The sequence below is a fragment of the Carettochelys insculpta genome, chromosome 2 (assembly GCF_033958435.1).
Source record: "Carettochelys insculpta isolate YL-2023 chromosome 2, ASM3395843v1, whole genome shotgun sequence".
Taxonomy (NCBI): domain Eukaryota; kingdom Metazoa; phylum Chordata; order Testudines; family Carettochelyidae; genus Carettochelys; species Carettochelys insculpta.
The window spans coordinates 95,691,450-95,711,889 of NC_134138.1; the positions used below are offsets into that span (position 1 = coordinate 95,691,450).

At 43.0% G+C, this 20,440-nt stretch overlaps 1 protein-coding gene across 10 annotated transcripts in view; it reads left to right on the plus strand.

Annotated features, from left to right (window-relative positions):
- PTPRM (protein tyrosine phosphatase receptor type M) overlaps positions 1-20,440 on the plus strand; it is a 743,228-nt gene that overhangs the window by 305,146 nt on the left and 417,642 nt on the right. For all 10 annotated transcript variants that reach the window (XM_074987422.1, XM_074987431.1, XM_074987423.1 and 7 more), the window contains one exon: positions 8,572-8,746. In XM_074987422.1, the coding sequence (XP_074843523.1) occupies positions 8,572-8,746 (175 nt within the window). The remainder of the gene's footprint in view (positions 1-8,571; positions 8,747-20,440) is intronic.

Consider the following 20,440-nt stretch of genomic DNA (forward strand, 5'->3'; position numbering starts at 1 on the left):
AGAATCCGTGGGCATGGAGAGTTTGGGAGCGCTTTGGAGTGTTTCTCCCTCCCTTTCTATGCTGCCAGTCCCTCTTTTGGAAGTCATTTCCATTTGAGACCCAAGAGAGAAAAGAGTCTGCAGGTTTTTTTTTCATCTGTTAGAGCTTTTTGTTTTCTCTTCCTGATTGATGACTCTGGTTACTGCTTAAATGCAAATTAAACAGAATGCAAATTCCTTTATTTAGAACAGAGATGTTTGACAACCTCAGTTTGGAACGTGTGTTAACATCATGTAGTGTAATTTCCTAACTTCACATTTTTATAATTGGAGATATACATCTCCCAGAACTGGAAGGGACCTCAGGAGGTCATCTAGTCCAGTCCCCTGCCCTCTCAGCAGGACCAAGTACCATCCCTGATATCTATTTGCCCCAATGCCTCAGTGGCTTCCTTGAGGATTGAGCTCACAACCCTGGGTTTGGCAGGGCAGTGCCCAAACCACTGAGCTACCCCTCCCCCCCTATAAAACATGTAGCAACATTCTGTGTTGCTACATGTTTTATGAGGACAATATTTGACCAGTAAATTAAAAGTTTTCACATGATATCTTATGAGACCTACTTTGCACAAAGATAATTACAAAAGTGTGTATAGCATGGATACAGGTGCAGTCTGCCACAGGTTTAAAAAAGTGACATTTGGGGGCAATTTTTAAATGTAACTAGAGTATTTCTGATAGATGTGGGATTTCATTCTTACAATTAAATTGATTTTTGGTGTAACAACTTAAATGTGTGGTGCACCATGTAAGGCTTGTGTTTAGCATTACATTTGAAAAAAGCCTCATTCCCGACCGTTTTCTTCAAATTTAAAAATTAATGTTAAATATCCCCATAGGAGTGACCCTGTCTTACCTGTGGTGTTTGGTGATGATTTTATGCAATGGCTAGGAGTGTGGTTCACATTTAAACAAAAATAAGAAGAAATGAAATAAGGCCTCTTAATTGTCCATGTATAGTACAATAAAAAAAGGAGCCTCTTGCATTCATGCATTCTATAAGCATTGTTGTTTCAAAATTAATGTAAATCTTGAATCGTGCAATTCAAAGCAAAATGGACACAAAAATACTGAAAATCTCAATAGAGTAAACTGTATTTTGATTTTAAATCCTGGGAGAAATAAACCATTACAGGTTGCACCTCTCTGGTCCAGCACCCTGGGCACCTCAGTGGTCCCAGATGAAGGATTTTGCCCGACCAGGGATGGTGAATGCCCCCTAGTCCCTGGCTGGTTCTGCTGGTCTGCTCCAGTGGCTCCCAAGCCCTGGTTCTGCACTGGTGGCTGCTGGCCCACTTACTCTGCGCTGGGAGACGCCACTTCTCGACCCTCACCAGCTGTCCCCCACGGGCCTGAGGGGAGGCCAGCTTGGGGCCCTCATGCCCAGCCCTCTGGTCCAAGAGCATTCCTCTTCCTGCCAGATGAGGATGGTGCTGGATGAGAGACTGCTGGTTGTCAGCGGTGCAACCTGTATATAAAATTATCCACTTTTAGATAAAACTCCTCTCCACTGCCAGTCAAAATAAATTTTATAAATAAAAACAATCTATCCAAAAAAGTGTTGCATCATTGCAACCTGAATTTTTGACACAAGCTTTTAATGCTAATAAAACACGAACACTGTTTATGTGTAAATGAGAAAATTTTACAGAGAACCAGTATCACTAGTGTGCTGAGAAACTTGTTTCTCCTCTGCTGTAATAAAACTGTTAAATGAAATTTGATTAAGCCATATAAAGAAGATCTGATCTCATATTTGGACCCTTTTTCTTCATTCTTGATTGTTACAGTGACTGCTCTTCGGCTACAGTAATAGGCAAAATGCCTAGAGGCTACATTCGCACCCCAGGATTATGAAGCTGGCTGTCAAAATATTTTATTAGGCCATGTTCACTTACCAGAAGTGACACTACATAGCTGTAGTAAAAGAGAAAAAGTTAGCTGTAGTTCTGTGATTAGCACTGCCTGTTGCTAATTGAACTCCCCTTTATGTACAGAAATCTATCCATTTGCAACTGCTGAAGGAGGTCTCATTTTTCACTATGGTCTGGTAGGTGAGATTCTGCCAGGCTCCTCTACAGATTTAATTCATCACAAAGTTTCATTTGTGACCAATCCTCTCTATTCATGCTGTACTACGCTGAATAACCCTCTTCTCCATTGGCTGTTGCCCCTTTAGGTAAAGGATTGGGAGGCGTAGGGGCAATTTCTCTCTGCACTTTACTTTTTCTTTGGTTAGCAGGAATGGTGTTCCTCAGGATATCACTCCAACACAAGTAACTGGCACTAAATTTCTTTTGAAAAATAACTTTTGAAAAGGTGAAAAATGAAAAAAATGCCCCCCTCCTCCCCAGAGATGTACTGTGGAGTCCCATGTTAATAATTTATTTCATTACTATTTACATTGTGCCAATCTCACTGACCTGGCAACTTAGAATTAAAGCTCTTTAAGCTCGGGGAAGAAGTCTTTAAAATTAATTTAAGGTTAATGTTTACTATATTCTCTTGAGTAATATTAGCAATAAATATCTTTTTCTTGAAGTCAGTTGTGAATTTTAGAGCAACCAGTAACAAACTGTATACTGAACTCTGTGCTCCTAAGGGAGCTGAAAATGTGCAAAATCATCCTGTGTGGTCCATCTTACCTCTTTCTCCCTTGGCTCACAAAGCCATAGACAGGCAGCATGGACTGTAGTAAGGAGCAGCTCAACTACATGCTGAGGAAGTGCAGCACGGTGGTAGAATGTGCCTTTGGTCATTTCAAAGCCAGTTTCAGGAGCCTCCTGACTCGGTTAGACCTCATTGAAGGCAACATTCCAATGATGGTGGCAGCTTGCTATGTGCTTCATAATTTTTGTGAAAGCCAGAAGGAAATGTCATGCCAGTCTGGAAGGCTGAAGCAGATCACCTGGCCAGTAGTTATGAGCAGCTAGACGCCAGGGCAATAAGGAGAGCTCATCAAAGAGCACTGCTAATCAGGGGGGCTTTGAAAAACTGCTTTACGAATTACCAAACAGCAATATAACAATCATGTCTGTTGCTCTTAAGGAGGTGTGTCTGATGTGAATTCAACTGTAAAGTCTGTAAACCACCCCCACCCCATGCAACACAAACAATAAAGCAACTGAGTGTGCAAGGTAATCATTTTTATTCCAGGGACACTAAAGGAGTTCATGGCATGAACTTTGGGGGTGGGTAATCGAGTATTTTGCTGACACAGGTGGGGGAATGTCAGCCTTCTGCTCTCAGAAGAGTCTTTGGGAGTAGAATGCAAGGCTGACCTTGACTTTCCACCCTGCATTTTCGGGTGCCAATGGTGGGAGGTTAGGGAATATTATGAGGAGGGCATGTAGTTCGTCATGAGCTGCAGTGGGGCTCTGTGCTACTCTGCCAGCTGCCACAGGAGCTCAGTTTGCTGCTTCATCAGCAACACCATCTCCTTCTGTGTCTCCAATTCGTGCTGTCTGAGGTCTCTCCTTTTGTCTCTCCTCCATGCATTTAACTGTGCTCTGTCCATGTGAGCAGCTCCCATGTTCTCTAGGAATGGGTTTCCCCATGTTCATTTTCTCCTGTGGATCTGTACCGGTCTAGCAGCATAGGAGGAGGGGGAGTGGTGGTCAGAGAGTACACTGTTGAGCACACTGAAACAAAACATAAGTGAAGGCCAGAGATACATTTACTGTAGATAAGTTTAGCAGTACAGAGAAATCTCGTGAAAGAACCTCTGTGTAATACAAGAGTGATATATTCCTTGCAAGGATAAATTTTGACTTTTAAGCATTGTCTGTGCAGCAGGTGCTGCACAGAGATCTTAAGGGAGCTGCTTGATGTGGTTCACTTCCAGCCATGGTAAGATACAGCTTGGGGCATGCTTCCAAACCTGTAATGGCAAAATAAGTTTCTGCAGCTGTACCTGCTGAAGTTGGGGAGAGGGGCGCTAAGGGCTGTGATAGTGTCTGTCACCATGTGCTTCTCCAGCTCCTTTGCTTGGGCATTGAGTCTTTCCCTTCCCCCAGGGGCACAGGGAAAGAAAGGGAGGTGCAGGGTGGAGCAAGCATGGCAGCACAGTTGTGCTCGCAGGGCTTTGTGTTTCTTGCAAGTCACAGTGTGCTTCTACTCCCCACTCTGTTGGGACAGTGAACATTGCCCTTCCCCTAGCAACTTATGGAAAGGAGGAGGTGGTCCAGGAATAGTGAAACAGCTTGTGCTTTTCTCTCTCCAGTGCTCTTGAGCACCACATCCCCCACCTCCCTTGCCCTGTTTTGCTCAACAGTGAACATTTTCCTTCCCCTAGCAGCCTGGGGAAGGGAGGGGGTGGTCCAGGCATGGCAGAGCAACTTGTGTTGTCATATAGTAGTTTAATGCTGCTTTTTCTGCTTCTTTCTAGGTTGCAAAGAGAGATATTAGTCTGTTTAGAATAAGAAAAATTGATAAGGGATGAATGCTAACTCAATGTGGGCACAAGCACAGATGTTATGCTGCACTAATTTGTGGTGCCATGACTCCAGATTACTTACTGGTGGCTTGTCATGAAAAGATGCCCTCTCGGGGATTTTGGAATAAGGCAGGCCTCTGCAAAAACCTTGTGAGAAGAGTTAAGAGTACCTGTTTGAGAGCTTCTTGGAGGTGTGCAAGGAGCATCACCAGGTGCATTAACAAGCTGTCCTGGGGGACCCTGGCCTGCATAGGTACGGCACCCATCACAGATCATACCCAGTTGCCTGCTTGTAGCATGGTTAAAAATGAGAACTCACCAGAAGTGCCCTCCTTGCCGTCAGGGTCCAGCAGCGAAACAACCTGGGAGGAAGGGATGAGATCCAATGTTACAAAAAGCTCCTGGATGTCGGCAAGGTGAGCTGCTTCATTTGCCTGCTGACCATTGTCATCGTCCTCTTCCTCATTCGCCAGGTCCTCCGTGCTATTGCCAGATGCTTCCTGAGGAAGCACCTTGGAGGTATCAACAAACTGTTTGGGGACAGTGGTTGGGCCACTCCCAAGAATCCCACACAGGTGCTCATAGAAGCAGCATGTTTGCAGTGATGTCCCAGAATGCCCATTTGCTTTCTTTGTTTTGTGGTGCTGAACTTTTATTTTCATGTGGCACTGCTGGGTGTCCCTAGTGTGCCCTTTTTCTTCCATGTCTTGTGAGATCTTTGTGTATATGTCTGCATTTCTTTTGCTGCTTGAGTTTTCCCATCACAGATTCATCTCCTCACACGACAATGAGGTCCTGGATGTCCCGCATGCTCCATGCTGGAGCTCATCTGCAGCTCTGATTATTCATGGCAAGATGTACTGCTGAGATTTGCTGCCTACTCCTTTTGCTATGTTGGTCAAACAGGAAATGACATTCAAATTTTCCTGGGCTGCTTCCTGCACACCTGTAGAGCAGCAGATATGAAAGTGATGCCCATCATGGGCAAATTGGGGCACTGTGGGACACATCCAGGAGGCCAAGAATGTCAAATTTTGCAGCTGTCTGCATGACCCTAAAGTTGACCATGCAAGGTTGAATATGGAATTACTCAATGTGAGAAGTAGCAGTACAAAATTCAACTTTAGGAGCCCTTACAGTCAACTGAATGAACCTCATAGTGTGGACTGATTCCTTACTGATTCAGCCTAAGCCACCTACATTTGAATTAATCTCCTGGTGTAGTACAAGCCTTAGTATGCTGAAAAAGTAGCAGCATGGACATTGTGGTATGTGTGGGAGCTAGGGCTAGCCACCTCAGCTCATGTTTGCTATGAACAATTTTCAGTTCTCTGCAGCTCTGTTGTAATTGAGAAAACCCTGTTCAAGACCATCAAGAACATGAGTCCAAAAGCTTGTTACCTGCTTTATTCTGAATTCTAGCCTATTCTTAAGGAGTCCAAAAACAGTCTACAACATGAGTCTTCTACCACTGATTTTCATTCCTTGTGCCTGTCTCTGTCTTGTGTCTAATTTTTTTCTAAACATTTGTTAGTAGGTTAAAAAAGAAAAAGATGTAGACGTTGGGTACACAGAATTCCACTTGAAATCAGTGGCAACTATGATTGCTCAGCAACTCTGATAATTAGGCCTAAATGGCTGTTGTGTTAAAAATGAAATTAGTACAGCACTTCAATATTATTAATTCCCTAAATACCTAATTAATCTTATCTGCAAACTTCCTATTCTTTCTGCTAAAATGACATCACAAGTACAGTAAACCAAGGAATGAAAATATTGGTTTAGTAAGAAGTGGTTTTTTCTGAGCTTTATTTACAATAATTGTGGTGTCGCTCTGGCAGGGAAAACAATTTCTAGGAAATTTAAGGATGTGGTAATTTTCTCAAGTTGTGCTCAGATATGGGTTTTAATAATTTTTTAACGAAGACTCTCATGCAGTGTTCCACTTTGGGAATTTTACAAAGTTTTAAAATTTTAAATTATAAGGCTGTCGTCACAAATTTACATTTAAAAGACCAATGACATTTTATTACTCATTAAAATAATGCAAATTTGGCATTAATACAGTGATTAACACTGACTCTGAACTCATGAATTATGTACAATATCCAATTTAATGTGACCATTATTTGCAGTTTTCAATGGCCATTAACAGTATTTTAAGGTTACTTTCAATAAGTTGACAACTAAACATGGTAAGTAACAAACTGAGCTCAGCACTTCCTTAAGGGGTCTCAAATTTTGCAACGCACAACTGCAAATTGTTAGGGTTGAAACAGAGAAGGTATCCATCTTAGTTCATAGGTAGGCCTCATTCAGTTTTGTTCTTATGAAGTCACAGGAGCATAACAGGAACAAATACAATTTAATGATATAGGCCCCTGCACGCCCCTCTGCAGAAAAAAATGTCACAGAGGGCCTGAAATACTGCAAGATTCCTCCTAGGGGTTTTTGTCTGTTCTGCTTGAGGGATAAGTGTTCCTCTGAACCCTGCAGAAGTTCAGAATAAGAAAGGGTTCAACGCTCAGAAAGGGGAGGTCCCCCAGAAGCCTAGTTCATTAATTCTGAGGCCCTATACCACTGCATCAGTTTGTGGAACTGCAGTTCTGGCAGGCTCAGTAGATATGTGGGAGTCATGGGATAATCCACAATTCAAAGGAGCACGTAGGGTGGGCAGTAAGTAGGGCTGAGCAGAAAACAAGAGTTGAGATTTTGGTATTTGTTTTCATTCCAGACTGGGAAACAAGAGCTTTTGAAATGTTTCTCAGAGTGTGTGACAGGTAGACCCCTATCCAGTAGTGTATTGGTTAGCGCACTCATATTAAAAATGGTAATCCCAGGTCCTAGTTCTCCTTCTGCCTGATATGGAACAGAGGTTTGAACTAGGGTCTCCAGACCTGCCAATGGGGAAGAGAAGGGAAGCAGTTGCCCTTGGGCCCAGTGATTCAGAGAGGCTGGGGGCTCCAACTGCCACCACCGCTGCAGTGGCAACAGCCATAGCTGTGGACCCTTTAAATTGCTGCTGGAGTGCTGCATCACACACACTACGCAGCGTTAAGGGCTTGGGGGAGGGGCAGCATGGCACTCTCCAGGTGGCGCTGAGGGCTGGCTGACCTTGTCCTCACCGCTGGCTCCACCCCTTCTGGCATCATGCTTCCCTCCACCTGGCCCGGAGGCCTGCAGAGGCTGCAGGTTCCCCTGAATGTCTCTTGCTGCCGAGGTATGTGACCTAACCACAAGGTTATTGATTGATTGCAGATTAACCAATCTCTCTCTTCAGTTTTGACCAGTAATTCCTGCCTGCACCTGAAAAGCCTTTACATCTTTCCAGTGACAGTTTCATTGAAGCTGACACACTTTCTGAAAAAAAGTTTTGGTTTTGTCAAATAAATGTTTTCTGGCAAAAAAACAGATTGTTGAAAAACTCAGGAACAGCTCAAGTAGCATAGCCTCAGCCTATATTAACTTCCTTGAAGATTTCTTGCTAGTTTACACAGTGAGGATAATCACAGAATTGTATGACTGATAGGGACTTTGAGAGGTCATCTAGGGCAGTCTTCTGCACTTGTAACAGGAGTAAGTGTTATGTAGACTATCCCTGATGCACGTAGTTATATGTAATACATGTAGTTTCTTTCATCCCAGTTGGATGGATCCCCAAATGAAATAGTGGGTCTGAGAAAGGACAGTGCCATGAAGGATGCTGTCTTCCTTATGTGCAGGCTGGGGAAGATCCCTGTACTTCTCAGTAGGTCTGGGGGAAGGAGGGAAGAAGTTGATTTGCATGTAACTTAAAAAAATTCTTTTGGTATCTTGAATACAGATAATCCAAGCATATAAGTGCCATGGCTCTTCAATATGTGCATTAGTTAATCTACAAAGAATACAGAACAGCCTTGCCAGTTGTTCCAGATGAGTGATTGTCTACCAATGTTGTTTTAACCCTAACTGAAATGTTTCAGAAAACTTAGATGGTGGAAATATTGTTAAATTTAGAATTGTACTTTTTCCCTTCTTTTAAGAGTTAGAAGAAGAAAGATGTTTTGCAATAAATGTTTTTATTTTAAAAGATTTTTACTTTTTTTTCCTTACTCTAGGGCATTTATGTAAGAGATGCACCTTTGAAGGAAATAAAGGTGCCAAATGATCGTCGATTTATAGCTTATTTTAATGTGGTGAATGCTACAAAGCGAGATGCTGGCAATTACCGCTGCATGATACGCACAGAAGGAGGAGCTGGAGTATCAAGCTATGCAGAACTGATAGTCAAAGGTATTTCATAACATAAGATGTATTTATAATACGTGTGTATTTAATGCATGAAATGGGGCATACAATTGCAATTCTTTATGTATGCCACCTCTAGCCCATTAAAGTAAAGGATCACTTAAACAAAAAACTCTGAATGAGACCATTTTTGCATAAATCCCAAGATTCTATCCTTCTCTTAAGAGATGATGAGAGATCCCACACTGTAGGGTTATTTTATTAAATACTGCTACTGCTTGCATACTAAACACGTATTTTAAAATATATGTATTTTAAATATACACTTAGATGATTCTTCTGAAATGGAATGAATGTTCCTTGCAGTATGTCTCCTATGTAGGGGCTGTGTCATAAAAAATGTATTTAGTGTGAGGTATGGGGGAAATAAAGGAGAACTCGTAAAATACAAATATTCACCATATAGGAGGTTTTTAAAAACAGCAGGAAAATGTGAAAAGATTGTATATGAGAATGATCGGTTGCATCATAAAAACAGTGCTGATACAACTATATATTGCATTCTATTTAAATTACTTTATTTTTTTTATATCAGATTTCTGATAGAATAGGTTAAGGATGTTTTCAGACAAATGCTGATTTTATAGCAGCTGGCTCTTGGAAGCTTGGCAAGGATACTCTCTAAAATGAAGGTTCATCCAGAGTCTGAGGATTACTTACTGATAACAGTGGCTTCCTAATTTGTTCATGATTCTCCCTTTTTAAATGGAATGATCACAGAGAAGGCCAGATGCTACAGAGAGTGAACAGGAACCCAACAGCTAAACTGGGGCAAGGGTGCATCTTTTAGGACTGTGGTGTCATTGACGGAAATGTTTTATAGAGTGCCAAACCTTCTAAATGTGTTACATTTTTCTGGCTTACAACAGTGTATCTGACAGACAGAGGGCTCTGGACCCTTTCCTTTCCCCACCAAAGAAAGTAAAATCTGACTTCGAGAGTGAATGGGGACAGAGATAGTGTCCCTGTACCAAATCCCCCAGCAGTTGGGATCAGGATGCACTTTCCTTGGAAACTGGTGAGGGAAAAGGAGTCCCCACCATAATAGCAGATTTTTCTTAAAAAACATTCTCTAAGCTAGAGGATATCTTTATTTTTGAGTCAGAATTGTAGCTCCGATGAGCTGTATGACCCGCTATTGTGGCTGGTGTGAAAGGAGACAAGTCCAGAACATTAGCGGGGTAAAGAGAATTAATGTCAATAAGCTTTTCTGCCTTAATCTGTGATCAAGGAGCTTTGGTTTTTTGCCTTAAACAACAGGTTAATACTTCTTCTGAATGGATCCAGCAATTTTAGAGAGAATATGCACAGCTCTAGTTATTCGTTTGTGTCCTCCTCTAATCCTACATGGTACTTCACTGAGCTTATCCAAAGACGTACTCCCTCACCCGAAGATCTTGTAATATTATTTAGATAACTATAATATGTGGCACAACAAATTAGGCCTGGGAAAATGTTTGATGATCAAGAACTCAGAGTCCTTGTTTCTTCTTCAAGTGCTTGCTGATGCCAGTTCCAATTAGGTGCACATGTGCTGCATGCATGGTTGTCAGAAGGTTTTTCCCCTAATAGTACCTACAGTTGTGGAGCCCTGGGTGGAAGACTCTTGATGGGCCATATATACACCCTTGCTGACCCACCACTTGCTCAGTTCCTTCTTCCTGTGAGTGACAGTTGTTGGAGCAGCCTAGGCCATCTCAGAGAATGACAGAGGCTCCCCACCAGCCTCAGCCCCAGGAAACATAGCTGACGGGCTGCGATCAAATATTTCTTGAAGCAGTTCTTTCGGCTTGCAGTTCGATTCAAAGTTGGTGGAATGTGTATGTTTGAGGAAGATGATCTCGTCACAGTGATTTCTTGAAATTTCATTGTTGTACTTTCGTTGAAACCGTTCAGCTGCTGAATATAGATCTTCATCTCTTAGTTTTCTCACATCCCAAAGGAATCCAAAAGGGTAATAATTTGTCATAGCAACTCAAATCACCATGTAAGATCAGGTTGGATGAAGTCAATAACAAAAATAAAAAAACCATTCACTCAGTAGTGCCTTTCTGCATCAGATTAAGATGTTAGGCTGTGGTGGGTAAAACTCATATGAAATGTTGGTACGTTGTGCTACTGATTTGGACTCAGAAAGGGTTGCATTCCATTGATCGCAAATCAGTTTGGATGTATACTTAATTAACTTAAGCTCAGAGTGAGGTGTACTGTGAGAGTAAGAGACTCAGATTCTCTTAAAGCCTTTCTCCCAGAGTCCAAATGCTGTGCAAATAGTTTAATGCCATCAATTTGGGCTGACCATCTCATTGTCAACATGCCCTGAAAGAAAACAGGACTCAGAATTTCCCACTTTTAAGAACTGCTACTGAAGAGGTTGTACAATTGCTGGATTGTTTCCAAGTATATGATTGCTTTCTTGTATGATTCAGTGCAATCATCGCCAACAAGATTTAGTGTGTGGTTGCCACAACTGGAGAAAATACAAGTTGGATTTTGCTCAGGAAAAAGGACTGCTTGTACTCTGTTGTGCTCCCCAGGCATATTGAATCCATTGTCATAGGTCTGGCCAAGACAGATTTCAAAAATTTAATTTGAAGCCCTCCAGAATTTCTAATAAGTGATGATTTCTTTTCCAGTATTTTCTTGTGACATTACCAAACTGAATGAATTGTTCTTCAGTTGAAACCTTTTAACTCCCTGTAATGTTAATATATCGAGCAACAAAGGTCATCTGTTCTTTATGAGAACAGTCTAGCATTGGATCAATAATAATTGAAAAGAATTTCACATGTCCTATCTCTCTTCAAGAATTGGTGTTTAAACAAATGTCCCACGCAGCTCAATAAACTTGTTTTGGTATTCTGGTAGACAGATAATGGATTCACATGCATTTTACACTCTCTTAAGATTCACAAACATGCTTAACATGGCCTGATTAAAGAGGGTCATACTTGCTAAGAACCTGAAGTATAGCAAGCAAGTTTCCATTTGTAGGGTCACCAGTACATTGACTGGAACCACACAAAGCCAATCCCCATTCAGAAGGAAAAAAAGAATGATATTCAATATGCAGTTAAGAAGTTTTAACCAGTTATCGATTTGTGTTTATTTCACTCAGGAGTAAGTTTCCAGTTGAACTGTTAGCTGATGCTGCTCTATTAGCTGATTTCCATGTAACATAGTTATTCTTATGCAATACTGAATTTTCATATGCAGGTATTTGATCTTTCAATTTTTCAATTTCCTCCAACCTCTTCTGATGATCCAGCCAGATGGCTCAGACACTACTGATGCATTTGAAGTATTACCCTTAAAAAGGAAACAGGGTACACAGTTCACAGGCTGCTTTTCAGTGCTACAGCAGAGCCAGTCTCTTGTGTCAATCTCTCCATTTTGAAGAGTTTTTGCCAGCTGACAAGTGGGAAAAGCATGATTTTCTGCATCTTTGGTATATTACTTAGAATCTGAAAACGGCTAACTTTGGGAAACGACTGCTTTAGAGTAACATGGTTCTTATCAGGAAGTCACTGTTAATATGGTCACCCTCTAATGGCTGAGGTGTTCTTTTTTATACAAGAAATGACATTAATTGGCTTTAAATTCCTATCTGATGTTTCACTCAGTTGTTTTTGCCGTTCCTTATTTGCACCACTTTCACATCTTTTTGCTTCTTTTTTATAAAAAGGATCTTTTAAAACATGGTGTCACAAAATAAACTAACTTGATAAAGGCCATGGGTTATACAAAAATTTAGTTATATATACTTCACAATGAATGTTCTACAATAATGGTTTGGGAGCGTTGCTTACTACAGCCCTTATAGCTTTTTTTCAAAGACTTTAATTTTCATCTGCTAACATGTTCCCATTATTACATTCCTCTAACTGGTGCATTATTATGAATATGAACACAGGCTGATTGCCAGATTAGATATAACATTTTTAAACAACTAAAATTAAAAGTTTATTATCACAAAAAACCCTTTAAAGGTGAATCTAAAACCGGACGGATTGATAGATTACAGCTGAACCTCATATGGTTATTGTATATGAAGACATGTAAACAGGAATATGAAAATCTTTGCAGAGATAAACATCCAATTTAAAGTTTATGCTCACCCTCAGACCAAGCAAACTCACTTTACAGTAACAGAATTATAATTTTCAAAACCTCCTAAACTATGCAAAGACACTAAACAGCATGTAATGATGTGGAAATAATAATCACAGAAGCCACTCCAGGCCCCAGTCACACAGATTAAAACTTGGATATGATCAAAAAAGGTGAAGATACAAGGTCCCACAATGATTTAAATAATTTTTGTGGGTATATATTACATTTTGTTGTCTCAGTTAAGCAACGTATACAATAAATAGAAATGACTTGGTAGAAAAATGTCAGAAATTAGGGTTCCTTTATCTCCTGAGGCCCAGGCCCTCCTGCCATCCCGTTTCTCTAGAGCCTGAAGCAGCTTGGTCTCTCATGACTTGCAAGTGCCTCTCTCGTGGTTGCAGCAACGAAGCGTCCTGTGGCACCTTATAGACTAACAGAAAAGTTTTGAGCATGAGCTTTCATGAGCACAGAGTCACTTCATCAGAGTGAGAGTGTTCTGATGAAGTGAGTCTGTGCTCACGAATGCTCATGCTCAAAACTTTTCTGTTAGTCTGTAAGGTGCCGCAGGACCCTTCGTTGCTGTTATGGATCCAGACTAACACGGCTACCCCTCCGATACTCTCTCGTGGTTGTCATCTTGTACTGTAAATGGATGTAGTTAGACAGTTGTGGCGTCAGTAAGAGTGAGTTTACTTTGTAGGGTTATCCTCCATCTCTTTTCTGGCACTGGGTCATGCCTCAGTCTTTGGATTTTAAGCAGTGCACTTAAGCTTATGCTATAAGGCAATCTGCCAGACTACTGCTGTAAATGCCTAAGACACGCTGATCAAATGGGCAGGTGTAAAATCTATAAGGTGTTGAGCCCAGGATGATGGAGGAATGGGACTCTTGCCTGAAGCTCCTTTTGGTAGAGTCTGTGTTTAATCCATAGCTGGTGTTTGAGGCAGCACTGGCAGCCTCAGGGCCTACTGCAGCAGCTGTGGTGTAGGACACCTTGGCAGTGAGGAAGGGCTCTGGCTACATCTGCACCGCTCCCCAGCCCTGAAGACCAGCAGCATAAGAAGACAGAGATGATCAGCAACCACTTGCCTGTTAGATCCCAGCATGAGCACACTAGGGAGGTGTGTTCCTTACCAGGGCAGCCAACAGCTGGCCCACAAATCCCTCATCCATTGACTCTGGCCTCAAGGACAGGGCCAGTCTGATTAGGGTGAACTTGCCAGTGCTAGAGGAGTGAGAAGAGGACGACCTTGAACTCCCCTGGACACTGAACACTTTCAAAGTGATGTGGGGTCTGATGGGCATGATAGTTCAGTCCCTGCCCCCACAAACCAACATGGGGTCAGCTGTGGTACTGCCTTCCCATCAGGCATAGGGACAAGCCAATCATTGAGTTCCTCACCACTGCAGCATCACTCCCTGGCACTGTTGGGATCAGCTCAGACTACTCCTAGGAGTGGGAGGCAGAGTCCAGTTCCTCCAGACAGAGCTGGTACTGCTGTAGATTCTGGCAGCATTTCCCAGCACTGCCCCAGAAATGTCAAGCAGCAAAATGTACCACCTGTGTTATGGCCACTCTCGTGGGGAAGGTCCAGTACAGTGGCCCCGCTGGATCCCCAAATCAACTGAGCTCCACCACACCTTGCACTGTCTGCTTCAATGGGCAGCTAAGCCCTCATCCTGAATCATTGAATCAGAAAATGAGAGCTGGAAAAGACCTAAAAAAGCCATCGAGTTCAGCCCCCTGCTCGAAGCAGGACCAAACCCATCAGATCAGCCCCACCAGGGCTTTGTCAAGGCGAGACTTAAACACCTCCAGGAATGGAGACTCCACTACTTCCCTGGGTGGACCATTCCAATGGTTCACCACCCTCCTAGTGAATAAGTTTTTTTCCTAATGTTCAACCTGGACCTTTCCAACCGCAACTTGAGACCATTGTTCTGTGTTCTGCCATCTGTGATCACTGTGAACAGCCTCTTTACAGCCTCCCTTCAGTAAGTTGAAGGCTCTTATCAAGTTCCCCCTCAGTCTTCTCTTCTGCAGATTAAACAGTCCCAATTCCCTCAACCTTTCTTCACAAGTCATATGCTCCAGCCTCCTAATTATTTTGGTCGCCCTCCGCCGGACCCTCTCCAGTGTATCCACATCCTTCCTATACTTGGGGGCCCAGAACTGGACACAGTACTCCAGATGCGGCCTCACCAAAGCTGAATAAAGAGGAATAATCGCTTCTCTGGATCTACTGGCAGCGCTCCTCTTGATGCAACCTAATATGCCATTAGCCTTCTTGGCTACAATGGCACACTGTTGACTCATGTCCAGCTTCTTGTCCACTACAACTCCCAGGTCCTTTTCTGCAAAACTACTACTGAGCCAGTTGGACCCCAGCCTGTAACAATGCTTGGGATTCTTCCGGCCCAAGTACAGGACCTCTGCATTTGCCCTTATTGAACCTCATCAGATTACTTGCAGCCCAGTCTTCCAATTTGTCTGTCAGTCTGGACCCTGTCCCTACCCTCCAGTGTATCTACCTCTCTCCCTAGCTTAGTGTCATACTCAAACTTGCTGAGGGTGCAATCCAACCCCTCGTCCAGGTCATTGATAAATATGTTGAACAGAACAGGACCCAGAACCGAACCTTGGGGCACTCCACTAGAAACCGACCACCATCCCGACATCGAGCCGTTGATCACTACCCTCTGGGCTCAACCTTCTAGCCAGCTTTCTATGCATCTTACCGTCCGTTTATCCAATCCACATTCCTTTAACTTGCCGACAAGAATATTGTGGGAGACCATATTAAAAGCTTTGCTAAAGTCCAGATAAATCACATCCATTGATTTTTTTTTTTCCCCCTATCCACAGAGCCAGTTATCTCATCGTAGAAACTAATCATATTGGTCAGGCATGACTTGCCCTTCATGAATCCATGCTGACTATTCCTGATCACTCCCCCCTCTTCCAAGTGCCTCAAAATGACTTCCTTGAGGAGCCCCTCCATGATTTTTCCAGGGACTGATGTAAGACTGACTGGCCTATAGTTCCCTGGGTCATCCTCCTTCCCTTTTTTAAAGATGGTCACAACATTTGCCTTTTTCCAATCATCTGGGATCTCTCCCGATCTCCACGACTTTTCAAAGATAATGGCCAAGGGCTCGTCAACAACATAAGCCAACTCCCTCAGAACCCTAGGATGAATTAGGTCCAGGCCCATCAATTTTTGTACATTTAGCTTTTTTAGATAGCTCCTAACCTGTTCTTTCCCCCACCAAAGGCTGTCCACCTTCATCCCACAATGCATCACTTATCGCATTAGTCTGGGAGCTGTCTTTATCTGTGAAGACAGAGGCAAAGAAAGCATTAAGTACTTCAGCTTTCCCTACATCATCTGTCACTGGGTTACCTCCCTCATCCAGTAGGGGCCCCACACCCTCTCTGATCACCTTCTTCTTGGTAACATGCCTGCAGAAACTTTTCTTGTTATCCTTCACGTTCCTTGCGAGTCGCAATTCCAGTTGCGCTTTCACCTTCCTGATAACTGCCCTACATTCTCGAGCTATACGTTTATACCCCTCCCTAGACATCTGTGCCAGTTTCCACTTTTTGTAAGCTCCCTTTTTGTGCCTAAGTTTTCCAAGGATTTCCCCATTAAGCCAATCTAGTCTCCTACCATATTTACTTCTCTTGCTGCGCATCGGGACAGTTTCTTTCTGCGCCTTCAATAGGGCTTCCTTAAAATACTGCCAGTTTTCCTGGACTCCTTTTCCCTTCATGGTAGCATCCCAAGGGATTCTGCCCATCAGGTTCCTGAAGGAGTCAAAGTCTGCTTTTCTGAAGTCCCAGGTGTGTAATATGCTGCTCTCTTTCCTTCCTTTGGTCAACATCCTGAAGTCTACCATCTCATGATCACTGCTTCCCAGGTTGTCCCCCACCTCTGACTTCCCTATTAGTTCCTTCCTGTTTGTAAGCAGCAGGTCAAGCCACGCATGACCTCTGGTCGGGTCCTTCAGCACTTGTACTAAGAAGTGATCCCCAATATTCTCCAGAAATTTTCTGGACTGCTTGTGTACTGCTGTATTGGTCTCCCAACAGAAGTCAGGGTAATTGAAGTCCCCTACGATAACGAGAGCCTGTGATCCGGAAACTTCTCTCAGTTGTCTTAAAAAAAAAAAAAAAAGCCTCATCATCCTGATTTGGCAGCCTGTAGCAGACACCAACCACCACATCTCCAGTGCTGCCTACACCACTAAGCTTGACCCACAGATTCTCAACAGGCTTTTCTCCCTCTATGTACTGGAGTGCCAAGCAATCATAGTGCTCTCTTACATACAATGCAACCCCTCCTCCTTTTCTCCCTTGCCTGTTCTTCCTGAACAGTTTATACCCTTCCATGGCAGCACTCCAGTCATGCAAGTTGTCCCCCGAATTCTCTGTTATTCCAATCAAGTCATAGTTCTTGGACTGAGCCAGGGCTTCTAATTCCTCCTGCTTGTTACCCAGGCTTCTGGCACTGGTGTACAAATACCTTAGATAACCAGTCGATCTCCCTGCCCTCACTACTTGAACCAAGGGTCCACTTTTGTTGTACATTTTTTCTTTGCATTTCTTTCCAGCCTCCAAGTTCCTTTCTACCCACAGGGTTTTGGTCTCCTCACTAAGTTTGCAAGCCTACTTGTGAAAATTCTCCTTCCTCTCTTGGTTAGGTGGACCCCATCTCTCCCCAATAATCCTTATACCTGGAACAGCGTCCCGTGATCAAAGAATCCAAAGCCCTCTTTCCAACACCACCTGCATAACCATGCGGTTACTTCCTCAATTTGACAGTCCCTACCTAGCCCTTTCCCTTCGACAGGAAGGATGGATGAGAACACCACTTGCGCTCCAAATTCTTTGACCCTTTTTCCCAGCACCACATAATCCACAGTAACCTGCTCAAGGTCATTCTTGGCCGTATCATTAGTTCCCACATCCAGAAGTAGGAAGGGGTAGTATTCTGAAGGCTTGAGCAGTTTTGTAAGGCTCTCAGTCGCATCCTGAATTCGAGCTCCTGGTAAACAGCACACCTCAGGAGATTGCAGGTCAGCAGATGGATGGTTCAGTCCCTCTTAGGAGGGAGTCCCCTACCACCACCACCTGTCTTTTTCTTCTGGGGGTGGTAGTCATTGAAACCCCACCCCTAGGACTACACATCCCCTGTCCTGCAGTAAAAGCAATTCTCTTGTGATTTTCTTCCTGTGAGGCTAAAGCATTCATCACTGCAGAACCAGTGGAGAGTGCCCGAAAGTGATTACTTACCTCTGTGTCAATGGGGGACTCATGTACCGGCCTTCTTTTTCTTCTAGAAGTTACATAATGCCAGTTCTCCGCTTCATCCCTTACTGCCCTCCCGGTTCTTCCTCCTGCTGTGCTTGCAAGATTAAATGCTCCCTCCTGCATTTCTCCCTAATCTCCTTAGTCTCCCAGATTCATGTAAATCTGCCAATGACAGTAAATGAATGTCTTATGGCCTGGCCTTTAGATGTGCCCCAGCTTTCTACATTGAATGCACAAAGCCATTTTGAAAGTCTCAGCAGATCATCATTACTATCTCTGAGAAGATGATGAAGGGGCTCCCTATCTCCAATCTATGCATCTCATCCTGTATCATGTCATGCATCCAGAACTACCGTCACTTGGCCGAGACTTCAGCCCCAGCATTGATGGTGTGATCTACAAGCGTTCATGTGTCATTTACTGCCTTTCTGGTGCAGATCCACATTCAGAATATATGCGGGGCAGCAACGTGGATTTTCATCCATAACTTCATGTTGCATTATGCGATCATCCAACAGGCTAGAGACGACACAGCCTTTGGCAGGGCAGTGCTGCAATCTGGAATCAGGTGAACTCCAACCCCTCCTGTAAGGACACTGCTTTGGGAGTCACTTAATTGGAATGGACATGAGCAGTCTCTTTTTTTTTTTTTGGTGCCGGTACTTGCCGGTATTGAATACTGGCCCGTCAGTAGCCCCAGCCATGGCATTGACTGTGCGCGTTGGTGGGAAACTGGCTGAGTGCCGCCACTGGATGTGAGCAATCGCTCAAAGGAGAAAAACTGGTCACCTCCCTTTTGTAGCTGTTGTTCTTTGAGATGTGTTGCATGTGTCCGCTTCAAATTTCACCATTCTCCCCTTTGTTGGAGTTTCCAGGCAAGAAGGAACTGAGCAGGCAGTGGGTCAGCAGGGACCTATATACGCTGCCGTGAAGGCACCAGTCTTTGGGGCTCCACATCCTACTCGGCAGGTACCAGTAGAGGAAAAACCTTCTGACAATTGTGTACGTGGTCTGCACACTCTTAATTGGAAGGGACAGGGCAGGGGAGAAGAAGGAAAGAGGAGCATATGTGGACTGACACTTGGCTGAAGAGGGATGAAGGATAAAGAATGGGAGGTTTGGTGGTGCAAACAGCCAGTCAGCACTGGACAGAGAAAATCCAAGTGAAATTGTAGAAGTCTTAGTACCCCTAGAGTGGAAGAGTAAATGGAAAGACAACTACCTCCTTTGGACTGTGGAGCCAGCCCTGAGAGCACAAGAACTGTGATTGTGCCCAGCCATGTGCAGGGGTAGGAAAACTTCTTGCATCCTTATTGTAAAATTGTGTATCTGAGCAGGGATGGTGGTAACATAGCCTTTACAATTGCAGGGAGGGGAAAAATCAATTAAAGAACTGTCAACCCTGAGTGGTACAGTATTACTGCACATTATTATTAAAATAAATATGAACAAATATGAACTGGTTAGTGAACAAAACGTTTACCTTTAAATGGTGTTATCAGGCCTTCACACAAAGGAGAAAGACGTGACTGTTGTTTGTACATCTTGTCTGCATTTTATATGAAAGTGAATAAAAGTATCAACTATTTCATTTACCTGAATCCTAAAAGGAAACTTTTCAATTTACCTGACTGTTTGTTCTGATGGAAAAGACTTGAATAGAGTCAGTGACTTGTCAATCTGTGTGTTCAGACTACACAATATCCTCATCTATTCATCAGGAAATTGGATTGAAATGTCACTTTATCTCTGTCTGAAGTTAGCCATGAAATTGGCCTTGTCAGATCACCTGCTTATTGGAGGAGGAAAAAAAAAGCTGTACTTTTCTAATAGGTGACATAACAGTAATCAAACATCGAACAGAAGGAAAACAGGGGGTGGAATTGATTAAGTGAATTTGGTGAAGTAAATTAGTCTTCTGCATATGGTCCATGGGTTGAACTTTTCTAATGGTGATTAGATCCAACATATATAAAATTTAGGAGAACAGAATGAGCCTTTGGTTGAGAAGGTCATCAGATTACTCAAGTACAAACTGCTTATTGAGTTCAAACAGGGTAAACCTAGGTGTCAGACTGCTTAGAAGGAAGTTTAGGTCTTTCAGTAAGGGCATGAAAGGGCAGTCATCTGTACCATCAGTAGCTCTTATTTCTGCATCTCGTCAAATGGACAGTTTAACACTTTGAATAGAATTGAAGATACTTTGGACCTCTAGAATAAAAGGTGTGCTTCAGAATTGATGGCAAAATCAT